The sequence below is a fragment of the Lygodium microphyllum genome, chromosome 22 (assembly GCF_053477565.2).
Source record: "Lygodium microphyllum isolate KBCC chromosome 22, Lygodium_microphyllum_v1.1.10, whole genome shotgun sequence".
Classification (NCBI taxonomy): Eukaryota; Viridiplantae; Streptophyta; class Polypodiopsida; order Schizaeales; family Lygodiaceae; genus Lygodium; species Lygodium microphyllum.
The window spans coordinates 43,159,493-43,178,166 of NC_141156.1; the positions used below are offsets into that span (position 1 = coordinate 43,159,493).

Here is an 18,674-nt window from a genome sequence, read left to right on the forward strand (position 1 = left end):
TGCATGATCGAGTCCACAAGAAAGACTCTGCACATCCTTACTCTAAGCAGAGGGATTGGTTGCCTCTTCTTCGGGAGAAAAACCAACAGTGGCAAAAACTTGCAAGATGCAAAGGCAAGCCAATCAAAGGGTGATGCCTCTTCCTCAAAAGGAACCAAAGAAACAAAACCCATTTGGCAACAACTCTCTAAGCAAAATAGGTTCTACACACACTGCCAAAGGTCAAGCTATATTGTTAAGGATGTGTGCTCTTATATGATTCCTCAAGATGCAACTTATTTTCTTGGTTCACAATCATGGTCTCTTTTTCCCTTGTGAGTTCATTGATTTGTACCTTCATGCTCCCTAGCTATGCTAGGATTGTCGAATGAGATGATTGTGATTCTTCCATTTTTTTTCCTTTCCTTCAAAAGATCCTCCTTTTTTGCTAGAATCTGGACCCCTTGCTATGAAACAGATTGATCCTTTACTCATCTACCCCAATGGCTACTGGACATGTGGCACAGGGACAGCCTCAGCAACCTATATCTTTCACTACTCTTGAAGAATTAGCTGATTGGTCTGCCAGTACCGATCCCATTGCACTTTACATATCCACTTTACACTCACCTCCATCTAGGACTACCTCACCACCCCATCCAACATTTCATTGGCAGAGCCCTACTAATGGGCATATGCAATGGTTGCCACGTCCTTAGATTCACTCCATTTTCGCACTCTTAGGCCTTTAGGCTATTGAGTTGAGCCCATATGATTCATTCTTCAGCCTTCCCCTGCATTTACTCACACACACATACACATTTACATCATTACATTATTCATTCAGTTACCTTTTCATTTCTGTTTTGTTTTGTTTTTTGGAGCATCTCGCTACTGACCTCTACACTTGCTAATCTTCGTCTCTTTTTTATGGTTTTGTTTATAGTGCAGGGCTAACATGCAAGTTTGCATTGGTCCTACTTGGGCTAGAGACTTGGGATGCCCGCCGATTCATTCATGGTTTCATCATTCTAGGAGTTTTGCTCTTCTAGCAACAGGAGGCTTCCCCTCCGGAGGCGGATCGTGCAACATGCTATCATGGTGGTGACTTCTATCTTGTTCTTCCAGTTGGGATGCTTCCTCACACCATGGTTCTCGGCACCATACAAAGACCAACATCTAGCTCCTCTTTCTCCTTCAGCATTGACATCCACGATTGAGAGGGGATTGCTACCCCTCTTTATATTCTCTAGGTTTCGGCACTTGTCTTCAACATCGACCTTTTTCCCCCTATTGTACCTTCTCCTTTGCATTACATTAATTAGTGATGGCTTCAATGTAGGAAATCTTAGCCCTTGGCATTGTATCTTGAAAACCATTATAGATTGGGGTATTTGATTTCCTCTCATTGCTTGAAATATTTTCATTATTTTAGATTTTTGCAAAGATGAATGAATTTTTTTTTCGGAGCAATATGCAACATGCTGCAGAGCATGATTCTTCCTCCTTTTTTCTGGCTTTTGCTTTCCACTTCACAATGTCCATCTGTTACATCTCGTATCTGCCTTTGCAGGACTTAGTAAGCCATTGGGCAATCGACGTGCACCCTTTCTCTAATGCCTTGTCCTCTCTAAGGTGACTACTTAGACTGCCTTGGTAAGATATCCATTACCTCTGTAGTCTTAGTAGACCATTGGGCAACCACCATGCACCCTTTGTCCGATGCCCTGGCTGCTTTGGGGTGGGCCGCCTTGGGTAAAACCTGGATTGGCCTTCCTTTCTATCCCTGTTTTATGCCTAAGAGGGGGTATTGAGCTAAAAAATATATGTCATGCTAATTAGCCTCTTAAACAACCCAAAACATGCTTATTTAATGAAAACGAAAAATTAATGCACAGTTTGAGAGTGTTTCTACAAAACCCTAATTTGGGAGGCTCCATCCACATCTATAAATAGACAAGCTACCCCCATTCAATCTTCATCCCTTCTATGCAAGGTTTTTACGTTCATGTGAAAATCTTCGCCATTAGCCTTCCTCCATGTGGTTGTCCCAACCTTTGTGACTGCTACCACCACTCCATTTGCTGCTCTAGGCCCTAGCGACTGCCCTTCTAGCTACCACCTACATGGCTCTCCAACCTTTATGGCTGCTACCACCACTCCATTTGCTACTCTAGCCCCTAGCGATTGCCCTTCTAGCTACCGCCTACTACTTGGCACTTCTTCCACTACTGCATTTGACCCCAGATAGCCATCACTAGCCCTAGCTAACACCTCTTCTGCTGCGTTTGGCAATTTCAGCCATCGTCGGTATCCTCATACATCTCCATTGTTATCCTTAAGCATCCTACTGCTTCTGATGATCTGCATTTTGGTCTTCTATACCCTCCAACACACTCCGACTGGCAGTTACAGCACTCAGGATCTGTCTTCGATGGACATCACACTAACACTCACCACTCTACCCTTGAGCACTCTGTACACTCGTACATTCATTTACTGCATTGATTCATTCACTTCAAAGTTCTCCTTCTCTCTCTGTTTGTGTTTGTGTTTTTGCATTTCTGAGTTTTGTGTTTTGCATTTTGCATTTAGGGTTTGAGTTTTGCACGTCATTGTCTATATGTTTGTGTTGCTATCATAGTTGTACACTCTGGTTTCCTCAATGAAAACCCTAGTAGTTTCTTTGCACACATTTAATTTTGGGCAGGGTCAAAAGGGCTAAAATTCATTTTCAAAATTATTTAATTCTAAGAATTAATTTAATAGCTAGATGATGCTAAAATTTGGGTTTAGAAGATTGCCACTTGGCAAAAATACTCATACAAACTAAGAAAACGTTTTTGAGGGCTGGTCTCGGCCATTCAGATTCATTTTAAGCTGAAGAGAAGAGAGAGAAGGCTGCTGGTCCATTTTTTGAGCCAAAAACAGCAGATTACAACAAGTAACAACTGTCTGTAGCCATCAATAGGGAGCCCACAGCAAGAAAAGGCCCATTAGGGGCTGGCGACTGCTTTTCTTGCTGATTGAAAGGGGTAGCAAGCAGATTGGAGGATTTCTGCGTAAGAAATCTCTGAATTTTCTCCCTCTCTAGCATTCTCACACCTCCTTCAGACAATTCTCAAAAGATCTCAGCTAATCTCAGCCATTTGGAGCAGATCCCAACCTAATTTGGTAGACAACATAAAGAATTCTGCTTAGCAACCACCTCGAGACCCAAGCCATTAGTAGAAGGCATTGTACACTAAATTCAGCACCTGAAATTTATAGAATTATTAAGGAATTCAGATGCCAACCCATCCATTGTGAATTTGGGGCAACATTTGGCCTTTTGCAATCCAATTAGAGCAAGTCTTGGGTGAAATTCAAGGAGCAATCAAGTGTTGTAATTAAGTGCTTGATTAAGAACTACCACTCTATCCGAGAAGGAAGGCTAGTTTCATTATGGACCTTTCCAAGTGTTGAAAAGGATTAGCAATGTCGCTTATTGGCTGAAATTACCTCCACATTGGCAGATACACAATGCCTTTCATGTGAGCTTGTTGAGGCCTTTTCATGGTGATTTACCAAAGGATGTATCTACTGAAATTTTGCCTAAGGTTGAGGAGTTGGATGAGATATCGGTACCTGAGCAAATTTTGGCACATAAGGAAAGAAATATTAGAGATAAAGTTTCTAAAAGATATTTGGTGAACTTTCAAAACTATTCACCAATGGATGCTAAGTGGATGGAAGAGAATGACTTGGTAGACCATCCTCAGCTATTGCAGCTTTACCTAGATGCTAGAGTCAACTTCAGTTTGAGCTTAGTCAAGTTCAAATGAGCAAGGATATTCAACATACATCCAAGGTACTGTGCTGACAATATGTTTGCCATGAGGTCACTACTCAATATACTAGTCACAATGAAATGTCTGCTAGTGAATATGGTTTTTACCACATTTCTAAAACTACACATTTGCATTCTGTCTGAGACCAGCTTGAAATCAGCTTGAGATCAATTTGCGATCAGTTTTCAGATCAGATTATGTTCAGTTTATGCTCAAGTATCAATGGTTTTCAGCTGGTTTTATGGATGGTAACATGTTTAATGAATGCCATTGACAATTTAGCCGTGGTTTATGCTCTACTCAATTATGCTTTACTATGGTTGCTTAGTCAAAACAATTGAGAAACATGAGAAATGGATGTGCATCCGATGGGTTTCTAGCAACAATTTTGGACCATTTTTCAATTTTATGCTATGTTTATATTGGCTAAAAATTTTCAGCAAGTGTTGGGCATGTGGCATAGTAAAACAGCAATGGCCAATGTTGTGTTGACTATAATGCCTCATGGAAATTCCAATGCAATATACTTTTGCTTTGGCACATTACAAGTGCAATCGAGGATGATTGCAAGGACTTCAAGGGGGAGGCCTTGTTAGCAATCAGATCCTTGCTGTCGGCAGCCAGTCGGACTGCCACGTGGCAGTCCGACCTGTACCTAGACAGTCGGGCATTTAATGCAGCCGACCTGCATATTTTGACGCCCATTTTCTAGCTATTTATAGCCGATCTTCTGCAGTCTTCCAGCCACTTCTGTTCGCAGGTTTCAGGCTGGAGATTCGTGCAGATTACGTCTCTGTTTGCAGATTTCAGGTTGGAGATCGTATAGACTGCAGCGGACTTCGAGGTGAACAGCAGGTTGCATCATCGAGGTGGAGACACGCAGTCCCGCGCACTGCACCCATGTACATATCTGCATATCTTTTTATACAGCACACTTTATACTGCAGATCTTCTTCTTCCACTGTCTCTCTCTCTTCTCTCTGCATTCTCTCTCTCTCAGTCTTGGTCCCATGCTTCCGCATCGCTGCACTCTGACATGGTATCAGAGCAGTGTAGAAGGGCTGACTGAGTGAAGAACCAACCTAAAGAGGAGATTCCATCGCGACACAAGGCTGCCTTTCCAGCGTTCGAGGGCGAGCGGGAGGGCTGCGCATCGGAACAAGGCTGAAGCGAGCGTGGGCACGCGGGAAAGGAGTCCGGTTGGTGGATTTGCTGCTGTTTATTGCTGTTTGAAGAGGAGGAAGGCTGAGTTTTCAGTCTTCAAGTGCAGGTTTTGCTTTTTCATCGCCTCCGGCGGGTGAAGAAGGTTCGGGACGCGGAAGAAAGAGCCCTAGCAGGCTACGTTTTCACAGTCAGAGGGGACTGCTTTTGTGAAGGCATTACAGGTGAAGATGTCTACAGAGATTGACTTGGAGTTCCAGACGATCATGGACCGGAAGGTGCTTGTCTTACCGGCTCTTCCCGCAGATCAAAAGCTTGATGGCGACAATTACCACATCTGGCGCGTGATGATGTTGGCCATCCTTGAGTCCTACGATTTGGCGGAGCTTGTACAGGAGGAGATCGACCGGCCCTCGGTGAGAGATGAGTCCAAACTCTCTTCCGATGCTCGTGCGGAGTTGGCCAAGGCATAGTCTCACTGGGACAAACTGAATGCCCGAATTCGTTCTTTTCTTTTTCTGTCTTGTACTACAGCCGTGATAGCCCACATCGAGCACTTGACGGTGGCTCGGGAGATATGGCTGGAGCTTGATCAAATGTATAACCAGATGACCCTTATGAAGCGGGTTTCTTTGGAGGTGCAGACGCGGACCTTGTCCGTGAACAAGTCTTCTTCGTTGCGGGAGCACATCAACAAGTAGACAGCTTTAGATGCAGGTTCAGAATGCACGGAAGCCGATTTCCTCCGAAGACATGGAGATCACACTTTTGTCCCGTTGCCGCCACGGTTTGGTGCTTTCTACTCCGCCCTTATTGCTTCGGGGCGTGAGTCTACTCTTCGGTGGGAAGAGCTGGTTCCTATGGTCTTGGACCAAGAGGAACAACTGAAGGGACAGCATGCTTCCAAGTCAAAAGCCTTGACAGGTCAAGCCTCTCAGAAGAAAGGAAAGGACCAAAAGAAGAAGAAGGAGGGCAACAAGTCAAAGAAGGACAAGGACAAAGAATCCACATGCCATATTTGAGGAAAGACCGGCCATTGAAAGAAGGATTGCCCTGACAAAGAGAAGAAGGACACAAAGGATTCTGGAGCGGTGGCTGCACCCTCATCAGCTGCGTTTCTTCATCTAGCTGTCATTGAGGACTCTACACCGAATGCTTCTGATACTGCGATGACAGCTCCCCAGGCTCGAGAGTGAATCATTGACAGTGGTGCCTCCCGGCACATGACTCCTTCATCAATTGGTGTTGTCATCAATTGGTGTTGCCCAGTTGCGACCTTCGCGTGGGCAGATTCTCATCGGAGATAGCTCTTTGGTGTCTATTGCAGGACGGGGTGAGATGCAGCTTATTCCAAATGGACGTGGTGGTACCCATACCTCAGAGGTCTTGCATGTGCCAGGTTTAGGGTATTATCTACTTTCGGTTCATAAGATTTGTTCACTTGGACTTTTGGTGGAGTTTGACAGTGATTCGGTGCGAGTCCTTGATCGTGGGTCAAGGAAGGTTCTCTCATCAGGATATGAGGAGAACGGCATCTACAAATTGACGTCTTCTACCACCCTCCCTACTCTTCTTCTTACCTCTCAAACAGTCAAAGCTATGGCATGCTCGGTTTGGTCACCTCAACTATGATTATCTTCGTAGGGCGTCACGTGGACAGCTTGTTCGAGGGTTGCCGGACATAGTGGTGAGCCAGCAGCCATGCGTCTCCTGCATTCGTGGGAAACAGCATAGGGATGCGATTCCCAACAAAGCTTCGCGGCGGTCTACTTCACCGATGGAGCTTGTATCTACGGATCTTTGTGGCCCTATGAGGAACGAGTCCTTGAGAGGAAGCTCGTACTTCATGTTGATCGTAGATGACTACAGCAGGATGACTTGGGCCTATTTCTTGGCATTGAAGTCGGAAGCTTTCTCCCACTTCAAGGATTGGCTTCTCTTTGAGGAGAACCGATCCGGCCGGCAATTGAAGACCTTGCGATCCGACAAGGGTGGTGAATTTGTTTCTAATGAGTTTGCTCGTTTCTGTGTAGATAAAGGTATTCACCAGGAGTTTGCTAACACCAACACTCCTCAAGAAAATGGCATTCTTGAACGGAAGAACCAAAGTGTGATCGAGATGGCGCGCACCATGATGGAGCACCGACAGACACCTCAATTTCTGCAAGCCGAGGCTATGGCTATTGCAGTTCACATCCTTAACCATCCCCCACTTCGGCCATTGATAGGATGATACCTTTTGAGGCTTACTTTGGAACTAAGCCCGATGTTTCTTATTTTGGGGTTTTTGGGTGTGATGCCTATGTTCACATTCCGAAGGCTCATCGTGATAAATTTGAAGCAGCTTCCCGAAGACAGGTGTTTGTTGGCTACAGCTCTCAGTCCCAAGGCTATCGTTTATATGATCCTGTCAAGCACGATGTGTACACCAGTCGAGATGTGCGGTTCGTGGAGGTTCCGGCCATAGCAGTGGGTGAGGAGCATCCCGTTCTTGGAGATCCAGGGGAGAGTTGGGCTCCCGAGACAGTTCCTTTGGAGCCTGCGCCTTTTGATTCAGATTCTGTTTCCGATACAGAGTCTACTATTCCACCGGTCACCCCCGAGGAGTTACCACCGGTGGATATCCCAGAGTCTTCAGCTAATGGAGAGAGACGAGGAGAGGTCCGGCCTCCTCGTTGGGCCCGTGACACACTTCGTGATTCAAGGATCAAGGGGATCCCTGAGGAGTGGGGACCGCAGGATGGTCCGCGACGGTCACGGAGGCACCAGGCACATTCTACGGAGCTTGTTTGCTCTAACTATTGTTTGATGACCCGTATTATGCAGGATCGAGAGCCCACCTCCGTGAAGGAGGCTTTACAGTCCGCACCATGAAAGAAAGCTATGGAAGCCGAGTTGGAGGCTATTGAGAGGAATGGCACTTGGTCTCTCGTGCCTCGCCCTCGAATAAGAAGGTGATTGGCGTCAAATGGGTCTTCAAGACCAAGTACCTTAGCAATAGTTCTTTGGACAAGCACAAGGCTCACCTTGTTGCTAAAGGTTTTGCACAGCGCCCAGGGATTGATTGTCATGACACTTTTGCCCCCACTACTCATATGGCGACTATTCGAGCTATTCTTGCCTTGGCTGGCCATAGGAGATGGCCTGACTACCAGTTGGATGTGAAGTCAGCCTTCCTCAATGGTGATTTGAAGAAGGAGATCTATGTCGAGCAGCCTCCTGGCTTTGGATCTTCAGATGGGAAAGTCTACAGGTTGAAGAAGGCCTTGTATGGCCTCAAGCAGGCTCCGCGTGTATGGAACGAAAAGATTGATTCGTTCCTTCAGTCGCAGTTGGGATATCAGCATTCCAAGGTAGATCCGCAGCTTTATGTACACACTTCCGAGGCTGGTTGTGTGCTTTTTGTGTTGTATGTTGATGATTTGATTGTCACAGGTGATCATGCACAGAAGGTCAAAGAGACGAAGGCAGCTTTACATCAGACGTTCGAGATGACAGATTTGGGTCTACTCCATTTCTTCTTGGGCCATGAGATTTATCAGTCTCAAAGGGGGATTTTCATCTCTCAGCAGAGATATGTACAGGAGCTCTTGGTTTCTTTTGCGACGGAGGATTGTCGGAACATTTCTACTCCTATGGATCCGAACTGGAAGGCCACTTCACATTCAGCTTCTCCCATGGCGGATGCTTCCCGCTACCGTTAGTTGATTGGATCATTGATTTGGCTCCTCAACACTCGTGTTGATCTTTGTTTTGTTGTTGGTCTCTTGGCGGGGTTCATGAGTGAACCTCAGACGGCGCATTGGCAGGCTGCCCAGCGGATACTTCGGTATTTGAGGGGGACATCTGATTTAGGGATTCATTATCCAGCAAGCACAGGTGGTTCAGATCTTGTACTTGCAGGTTGGAGCGACTCGGATTGGGCTGGTGATGTGGACCACAGGCGGTCTACAACAGGTTATTGTTTTACCTTGGGTGCAGGTGTTATCTCATGGAGTAGCAAGAAGCAGCCCACGGTAGCCCTTTCGCCTACTGAGGCGGAGTATCGGGCCGCGTCTTCCACCACATGTGAGGCTGTGTGGCTTCGGAGATTATTGGAGGAGCTTAGCTGCCCCCAGACTCGTCCTACTTTGCTGCAATGCGACAATGAGAGTTGCATTGCCTTGGCACGGAATCCTGTTTTTCATGCCCGGACGAAGCACATAGAAATCCAGTACCACATCATCAGAGAGAAGCTTCTGGATGAGACCATCGCTGTGGAGTATTGCAAGACGGAGGACAATCTTGCAAATTTGTTTACGAAGGCGCTTCCCCAAGCTCTACTTCGGAGTCATGCCAAGTTCCTCAGGCTTCTGCCCCGCCCAGGCTCTGAAAGGGGGTGTTAGCGATCAGATCCTGGCTGTCGGCAGCCAGTCGGATTGCCACGTGGCAGTCCGACCTATACCTGGACAGTCGGCAGCCGACCTGCATATTTCGGCGCCCATTTTTTGGCTATTTATAGCCGATCTTCTGCAGTCTTCCAGCCACTTCTGTTCGCAAGTTTCAGACTGGAGATTCGTGCAGATTATGTCTCTATTTGCAGATTTTAGGTTGGAGATCGTGCACACTGCAGCGGACTTCGAGGTGAACAGCAAGTTGCATCGTCGAGGTGGAGACATGCAGTCCCACGCACTGCGCATGTATACATATTTGCATATCTTTGTATACAGCACACTTCATACGACAGATCTTCATCTTCCACTATCTCTCTCTCTTCTCTCTACGTTCTCTCTCTCTCAGTCTTGGTCCCACGCTTCCGCATCGCTGCACTCTGACAGGTCTATCACGTGGACATGAAATTTTTGGATCCTTTGCTTATGCTAGAGACATTTGATTAATTTAATAATCAAATGTGCCATGTTGAGATGCGCATGTGATGTGCAAGCAAGTATTTCATGGTAACAGGCGCATAAACCCAAGGAAACAGTGGGAGTCAAAGGCAAAAGTTGCATAGCAAGAGGCTCTATAGCACTATGGAAATGGAGCTTAAGAGCACTGACTGGAATGGAACCTAGACTTTGGTGGATCGTCCGGACCCCAAGAAGGTCATTGAGACTAAGTGAATCTTTCGCATAAAAAATGCAAGCTGATGGAACTTTCAATAAATACAAGGGTACAAGGGTTCCAAAGAAGTAAGGTATTGATTGTGAGGAGACCTTTGACATCTTTTCGTATGTTGGTTGCATTGGCTGCTCACCACACAAATAGCCGATTATAAGCAAAAGAAGACAAGACAGCATCACAGCAAAAAAGTTTGAGTTGCATAGGGTGATTGGGTTATTTTGCATTTTGAAAAGGCAAGGCTTAAAATGTTGAAGGGCAAAGATCGCCTATTACCTAAGTTAAGTATAAGATATTATGGACCTTCTCAAGTGCTAGAGAAGATCAATGATGTTGCATACACATTACAAGTTACCCAACCTTCAAAGATTCATGACACGTTACCCAACCTTCAAAGATTCATGATGCCTTTCACGTGAGTCCTTTGTGACTGTTTAGGAAATACGTGCTAGGGGATATGTCTAATGAGGTTCAGCCTGAGGTTGAAAAAGTAGATGGAATTTTGGTTCTAGAACAGATTTTGGCACAGAAAACAAGGAAGATAAGAGGAAAAGTTTCCCACGGCTAGCTAGTAAAGTTTCAGAATTATTCATCAATGGATACAAAGTGGATGGAGGAGGAAGACTTGGGAGAATACAAATTCACATTAGTTATTGCAACTTTGTCTAGAAAGGCATTTCAGTTAGATCCACATTTGGTCGTAAGGCTCCTTTAGGTTCAGCAAAGCCAAAAAGATCTGGAGCATTGTCAGATGCCCAAGAGTGGGATAGCACCTCCATTCCCTTAGTATAGATAGGTTTAGAGACCTAGAAGTCACTTGATGACTCTTATGCTAATCCAACATACTGTCTGCCGATATATATCAGCTTTGGAACTTCGATGATCACTGACACACTCTAGTTTGATAGTACTGCTATGTTGGCTGCACATATGGCTATTTTGACAGCAATCACAGCTAATATTAGCTGTTGTAAACGGTATGTAGCTGTCTTGGCTAAGCCCTGGCCATCATGAAAGCTGCTTCTCACCAAGAGAAAATCAATTGCATGTGAACTACTATAAGTCATATGGCATCAGATCTGGGTTGCACACTATTGTTGTACTGATAAAGTATGCTTCGTCCTTGCTCCCTATTAACTTAACATATCGGATGAACTGGATGGATCAAAATTGACATATTGCAAAACTAGGACTGAGAACAACAAAAAGCATGACCCATAATCGTATTGGCATTATATTTAAACCAAGCCAAGTGCATGAAAACAGTTGAAAGTAAAAAGCACCTTTGACACGTGAGCTGTCCCCACCAAATACACATGAGAGTAGTGACCGGTGTCCGGGAAATCTCGTGTTAACATAACAGAACCCTTGCAAATACTGGCCAGCATTTCTCTTTTAATCTCTGCAGGGAGTTCCTCTTCTGCACACACATCATCGTCTACATCTTCACTTGCGGAGGGACTAACATCTGATTCATCCTCCTGAAACTCACCATTGAATTCTTCGTTACGAGGAAGGTCCTGCAACTCCTGCCCTCTATCGTGATTGCAAACAAAAGAGACTCCTTTCTCTACCACATCATCAAATGAGCCACTTGCGTTAGTCGAGCCATGCTCTCTACCAGATGATGACTGCCATGACTGTGCTATCTGATGATGAGGACTAACCCCTGATTCACACTCCTGTGATTCGCCATCGAACTCGTCATTTCTATGTAGAAGGTCCAGCAAATCCCGCTCTGTCTGATTCTGAAAGGAGGACGCTCCTTTCTCTGCCTCATTATCGTACAAGCCACTTGCATCAGTCAATTCGTCCTCTCTACAAGATGATGACGGCAATGGCTGCTCTATGTGACGATGGCACGTCCTGTGACTGTCAGAAAGAGCATCTTCTGCACCAGATTGTGTTGAGAAAGGGACGGAAGCCGCTCCTTTCTCTGCCTCATTATTATACGAACCACCGGCGTCACTAAATTCGTCCTCTCTACCAGACGACAACTGCAATGGCTGCTCTGTGTGATGATGGCACGTCATGTGACTGTCAGAGACGTCATCTGCTGTACCAGATGTGTAGGAGCATTATCCAAATGTACGCCTGGAAGAAGATGGCAGAAAGAGTCTGTTCTCTCTGTTGTGGCGGGGTCAACAAATTTGCGTTGGGCCGTGGAGTCCTGATCGTGCGCCAGAGCTGAGGCTGAGAATTGCGGCATCATGTCGATGTTGGAGAAGCTCTTGGGATAGTAAGGCCTCCTGTAATTCACCCTGCGAAGTGCGAAGCCCCACACATCCAGTTTGCGGAATGTACAAGTCAGCAACGCGGGCCCTTCCTTCTCCAACTTTCCCAACCCCACGCCCCATGCGCGTCAATTTAGAAAGCGGCAGCTGCCTCGTGCTCGCGTTATTTAGTCTCTTTGAACCGGCCGGGATCTAAGAAAATACCACTTGAGCATCTCACTTATATAAAATCGATACTTTATGTAGACTCGCTATCCAAATCATTTATTTTTACAGGTTGAGAAAAAGGTTTTCAATTTTCCATGGCAATGTTGGCACCTGCCCTTACTTGTTTTTTCTCGAGATGTGGATTTTAACTCTGGTTGATATCACCAATGATTCATGGGCACCTAGCAAACAAGATGATGATGATGATGACGACGACGACAATGGAATATACATCCCACAAAACAGGATGATGCCCCATCATGACAAATACAATTATCTCATAAGACATTCAAATATCCAGTAAAGAAGCTGCATTTCCTTTTAAAAGTCTAGAGGATGTCGTGGAGCCTCTCATGGAAAGGAAGGGGGGCATCCTACAAGCTGACATCCGAATCAATCGAAGGTGATCATCTTTGGGAGAAGCAAGAGCAATAACATGGGACAAAAGCAAAACAAGGCACAAGCTTTACTTGGGAAAGGAATAACTGCTTGATGGATGCACACCCACACACACACACACACAACAAACAAAACGAACTAATGAAGTCTCCAGTCAAAATGATACAACTATCTACAAAATAACCAATAAACTAGTCATTGCATGCCTAGGACCTACACAAGCGCACAGGTCAATAGGGTGCCCGTAAAGCAATGTTGTTTAAACCTCCTCTCTCTCTCTCTCTCTCTCTCTCTCTCTCTCTCTCTCTCTCTCTTTGGCCCTACAAAATTCATTTGATTAACCTTTTGATTGATTACTCAGTGGTTTAAAAGGTAATGACCACATTTACACCAATTGAAATACCTAATACTAAAGTGAAACACCCATATGTAGTCAACTTGCACTCACTAGATATGATCCTCACTCACATTTTGCACTCATTGGGCATGATCCTCACTTTCATTTTACACACTCATACTAGCACTTGATTAATTCTTGCAAGTACAATTTGTGGTTATAAATTGCTCCAACTTAGTACATAGGAATTCGAAATCTCATATCATAAATTGAAGAAAAACAAAGAAAAAAAGGGTTGGAATGCTTTGATTGCATGCAAGATGTGTGTGTGTGTGTGTGTGTGTGTGTGTGTGAAGTTTGAACCATATGTGGTGTATTTAATTGAATCATTCCTCCATAGATGGCCCACATACAAGATGGGGGAGGGAGAGAGAGACAGACAAAGAGACAAAGAGAGATGAATCTATTAAAAAGTAGAGAAAAGTTTTTTTTAAGAGATAATATAAACAAGTTTGGGATAAATCCATTGCATGCCATGAGGACTCAAGTTTCTCTTTTGTGAGGTTTGGTAAATTAAAAAAGAAGTAGTATAGATGAAATGACACCTAAATATTGATATTAAATCTTAGTTATAACTATTTCTTAAATGATACAATTGTCTATGAAAATAAGTAAATGAAATGAGACATAAATGCTAACAATAAATCCTAGATGGTACTATCATAGAGTGACAAAGATACCTAGTAGTCTAGACAATAATCAAAACCAAAAATGCAAAGTATTCCTCGGAAGGCCTTGAAGATGCATATCATCTCAAGAAATTCCTAATTGGTCATTTTCGCATAAACTTAATATTATCCCTTGTAAAAAAGAACCTAGGGGAGATAATGTGAGGGATTTTCCTCCTTGCACACTAAAGTTAAACAAAGCATACATTTGTAAATACATGAAGCATGCAAAATTATTTGTGTGAATAAGTTTTGTTATTTTGGGGATTTCGATCCATTTTGGAAAGTTGGATCAAATGATGGATTGAAATTGATCAAACTGTCAAATGATGTTTAATATGATGTCATACCAATTTTAGAAGAATGATTTACATTATCACCATACCATTGTAAAAAAATATACCTAAGGCATAACGCTTATTAGTGTACATGGTTAATGATTACGTCTAAAACTATTGGCACATGTGAAGAAAGCAAAAAGGTACTGTCAAATCGGGATAAATTGTGGAAGAATACCCTTTTAGTACTATAACTATTCGAATAGCTGATTAGACCACTAAGGACGTCGTTGAACATCAATCGACTTCTTTCCTTCAAATCCCCTTTATAGTAGAAGTGTGCAATATGTAATTGGTTTCTTAATATTTAATGGAGAATTACCTCTTTCAAAAGATAAAAGGATCCCACCCATCTGCTCTACATCTAAAACAAAATTACTTTCGAGCCTAAGCATCAATGAATGTGATAAATAGGATGCCCCTTTATAGACTTTTAGGCATAGATTCACATATATTGTTGTGCACTTGGTCAAGTGGCTCGCTTCTTTTCCTATTTAAGTTTTTCTTATGGGTTGAACATGCATGCTTTTTATATATACAATGCTTACAAACAAAAAGATCAAAAAAATCAAGAGAAGACAAGTAACCAAAATAAGATAGCATTTTCATTCCTCTACATAGGCAATACAAAGTGCCACATTTGACTCCTTTAACAACAGCAAATGATCACTTGTGGACTTTCCATGACTAACTCCCAAAAGTAGCAGCGTATCCCAAGTGATCCAACTGATCAGTAAATATCAAGCCCTTAGTAAGCTTGGGCACATGGTATACATTCTAAAGAGTAAAGATAGATCCATTTTGAAAAGCCAATTGCACATCACTTGCACCAACTATATCACATACATAGTCATTATCAAGATGGATTGATCCACTTCTATTGTGCTATCATATGAATAGAACCACTCCTTATGAGGAGTCATATGAAAAGATGCACTAGTATCAATTATTAAATCTTGAGCCAATTGGCAATCTACTACAACTAGCATATGTGTAGAAAGAATAGAAGTAAATAGCACTTCACCATCAACATCATTATGCATAGACATTGTATTATTTCTTTAATATTTGCCATTCATTTACATTCTACATCATCATTGTGCATAGTCGTTACATTTATTTCTTCAATCTTTACCTTTCCTTTATCTTCTTTCTTGTCAACATCCTTATCCTCCTTCTTGTTATCTTTTTGCTCTCACTTTCATTTGCAATAGCCCTTCTTAATATGATATGTTTTACCACAACGGAAACATTCAATGTCTTTCTTAGACATAGATTTGTTGCATAACCACCCATGCTCCTGGTTCTTATATTTATACTACTTTTTGGCTCTTTCTTCTTAAGTTGCCAATGCATGACCATTTTTGCCTTGGTCCATGGATTTCTTGAGTATCTCTTCAACCAATAAACTACCCACAATATCATTCAATTTTAACTCACCATCTGGAGCTCCTCTCTCTCCCTCTTTGTGTGCCCCACTCCCCCCCCAAATTCCCCCATTTCTATATATTTTTCCCCTCCATCTCTCTTCGCCCCCCTCTAATTCTCTCTATAAATCTTATTTCTCTCTCCGTCCGCCTTTTGTTTTGCTCTCTCTCTCTCTCTCTCTCTCTCTCTCTCTCTCTCTCTCTCTCTCTCTCTCTCTCACATCAAACTTAAAACTAAAAGTAGCCTATAAAATTTGCAATATAGAATGCCAGAAATACAAACAATCTCTTCCATGCATCTAACTTATAAAAGTTCACCCTTACACAAAGGCAAGAAATCACCTGCTTGCTTTGCACAATACTTAGAAATAGCAATGTTATATTGAAGAATGGATCACAATTGAAACAAAGACCAAGCACAACAAAAGCACTTCTCTAAGCATAAATCATTTTCATTTCCAAGCAAGGCATTCACAAGTGAAGCATCGCTTGATGCCATTATTGTTGGCCTCTTTCTACCAATCATTCCACAAAGGGAAGGTATAAGACATCTTACTTCCTATTAGCAAGCTATGAAGGCCAAGTTTGAGACATCCTATCTTTTGTCCACACACGCCCGACTATTTCCAAGTACCACATGCAAATGGCCGATGCCATTAAAAAATCCGCCGCTTCAAAGGTTCCTAAAAGGAACAAATCTTCCTTTTCTTCAAGGAATCATTGGAAAAATCGCCATCCTCAAGCAAAACATGCGAAGGCGGAGCAAGGGTTGACTCCACAATTTCCATTGGTAATCACATGGGGGATGCGATAGTCCTACCTCTCTTTGTAGCACCTGCATCTGAACAAAATCTCAACATAAGTACGTGGAACAACTAATAAATACCATATCATTCCCAAAATAATAATACTTGGTGATCGAACACTTGTGAACCATTCAGTAGGTACTGATAGACATTGATGTAGTGTAACAAAACAACCCAAATCCTTGAATCCATACTTAAACCAATGCCTCAGAATATTGGGGCCTTCCAAAAAGAACACACCCCCAGCATTTGTATCAATAGCATCCATAACTGCACCAAAGGAAATTCTCTATCCATCATTCAACATTGTCTCCATAGATTTAGAGACCATACGATGTTCAGATGTGTTGTATGCATACTCATCCTGTAAGAGGGGGTTAGCATGCAACTGAGAGTTTGGCCGATGAGATTCTGGCAACCCATCAAAATCAGACAGTCTTCACCCTGATGAGGTGCAACAACGCCATGTTAGATGCCCATTAGGAAAAAAAAAACTCATAAATGGGCCTTTCAGTCCCCCTCTATCCTCCTTAAAACAAGGAAAAGAGGAGAGAAGAATAGTAAAATAATCCTCTTTTCTCTCCACTTTTGCAATCTCATTTTGCATTTTTAATATTATCTACAAAGATATACTCAGATTCCTTCTCTCTCCTCATTCAATAAGTCTTTTTCAACCAAATTTTATATTTAAAAAGGAGTTAGTTACATGAGTGTGGTGCTTCGTTTTCAATGCAAAATGATTAGTAGATACGAGGTAATTGATTTTTTAAGCGAGAACAAGGAAAATGAAAATTTGAAAGTTCTTTTTAAGATATTTTGGGAATTTTTTATATTTTAGCTTTTGGTCAAAAGATAAACCAATTGGTCAAATTTTGTGTTTTTTGGAAAAGTTTTTAGAGATAAAATAGAAATGTCTAAAATACGAAAAGTTTTGGACATCCCTACCCTCTAAGCTATTGTTCCCCATATCTATACTCTCTCATGGCTCTATTATGACCTCTTCTCTGTGTTTATGCAACCTTCATTAACATAGTGAATTACTTACATCCTCCTTTCCCTTGGCACCTTTGTGTGCCTCTCTATCCATCTCCACTCTACCTCCTGTGACAACCAAGTAGGCTCTCTGTTTCTATTAATAGTAAAATGAATACATGAAAGAAGGAGTTGCATATTGAGGTAGGGATTGAATACGCCCCATTATTCAAAAGAACCCAGTGTACTAGTGTCAACCCTCACGTTTTGCAAAGTTACAGGCAAGTGGGATTGAAACATGTGGACTTGTGGGTTGATGGGGGAATCTACCCAATTGACCCCATAAACAATAGACCTCCAACTTTCTCAAGAATCACAAATTTGTTGAAGTATGTGTGCGAGGGTGAAAATGGGTTGCTCGGTTACACTAGGCGGCTCAATGATCAACCATTCAAAGTATTTATAACTTTCCAAGCAACCATAAAAAATTGTCATGATATGATAGCTAAACATCAACTTCATATACAACAACTCATAGGATAAGTGGTACACATGAATGACACTATATTTCAACAAAACGATCAAATTATTTCAATGCAGGACACTATCCATGACATTGGTATCTCATATGAGGAGGTAAAGGCATAATTGGACGACCTGAGAAAGATCAACACCAAGCTAACACAGGAGCGCAAATGAAAGAAGAAGCCAATCAATGAGTTGATTGTGAACAACGACCAGTGGAAGCGACATATCAAAGCATGTAAGGTAGCTCAGAATGAGAACCTAGGTGAGGGTGAGGTTGGATCATGTATTAGTAGATTACTGAAGGCAAGTACATTGGAAAAAAATTTGAGCAATCCTAAGTTTAAGGTTGTGAAGGAAAAGGTGATTGAGTGCACATTAAAAGATGTGTCAAACGAGTTCTCATTTGTGGATGCACAATCCATTTGTGACAGAGCTAGTATTAGCATGACTTACTCAGAGATATTCAAAGGTGTGAAGGCTGGGTTTGGTCATGTACTGAAGAGAAATAGAAGCGTGGTTCTTTCTTAACCTTCAAAGTTAATATAGGCTCGACGACAACTTGATACAAAGGTTTTGGAGCTCATAGGAGATCCCATGCATATTCAATGCGTGGAAACACTAAAGGTTG

General features: G+C 42.8%; 1 protein-coding gene across 3 annotated transcripts in view; it reads right to left on the bottom strand.

Moving 5' to 3' along the window:
- The window catches only part of LOC148017085 (uncharacterized), a 97,798-nt gene extending 85,343 nt beyond the window's left edge, over window positions 1–12,455 (bottom strand). For 2 of the 3 annotated variants that reach the window (XM_087662523.1, XM_087662521.1), the window contains exon 1: window positions 11,354–12,453. In XM_087662523.1, coding sequence (XP_087518649.1) covers window positions 11,354–12,103 — 750 coding nt within the window. In that variant the 5' untranslated portion in view covers window positions 12,104–12,453. Of the gene's footprint in view, window positions 1–11,353 lie in introns of all 3 variants that reach the window. The other variant, XM_087662522.1, reaches the window with a different exon arrangement.
- Window positions 12,456–18,674: the final 6,219 nt, after the last annotated feature.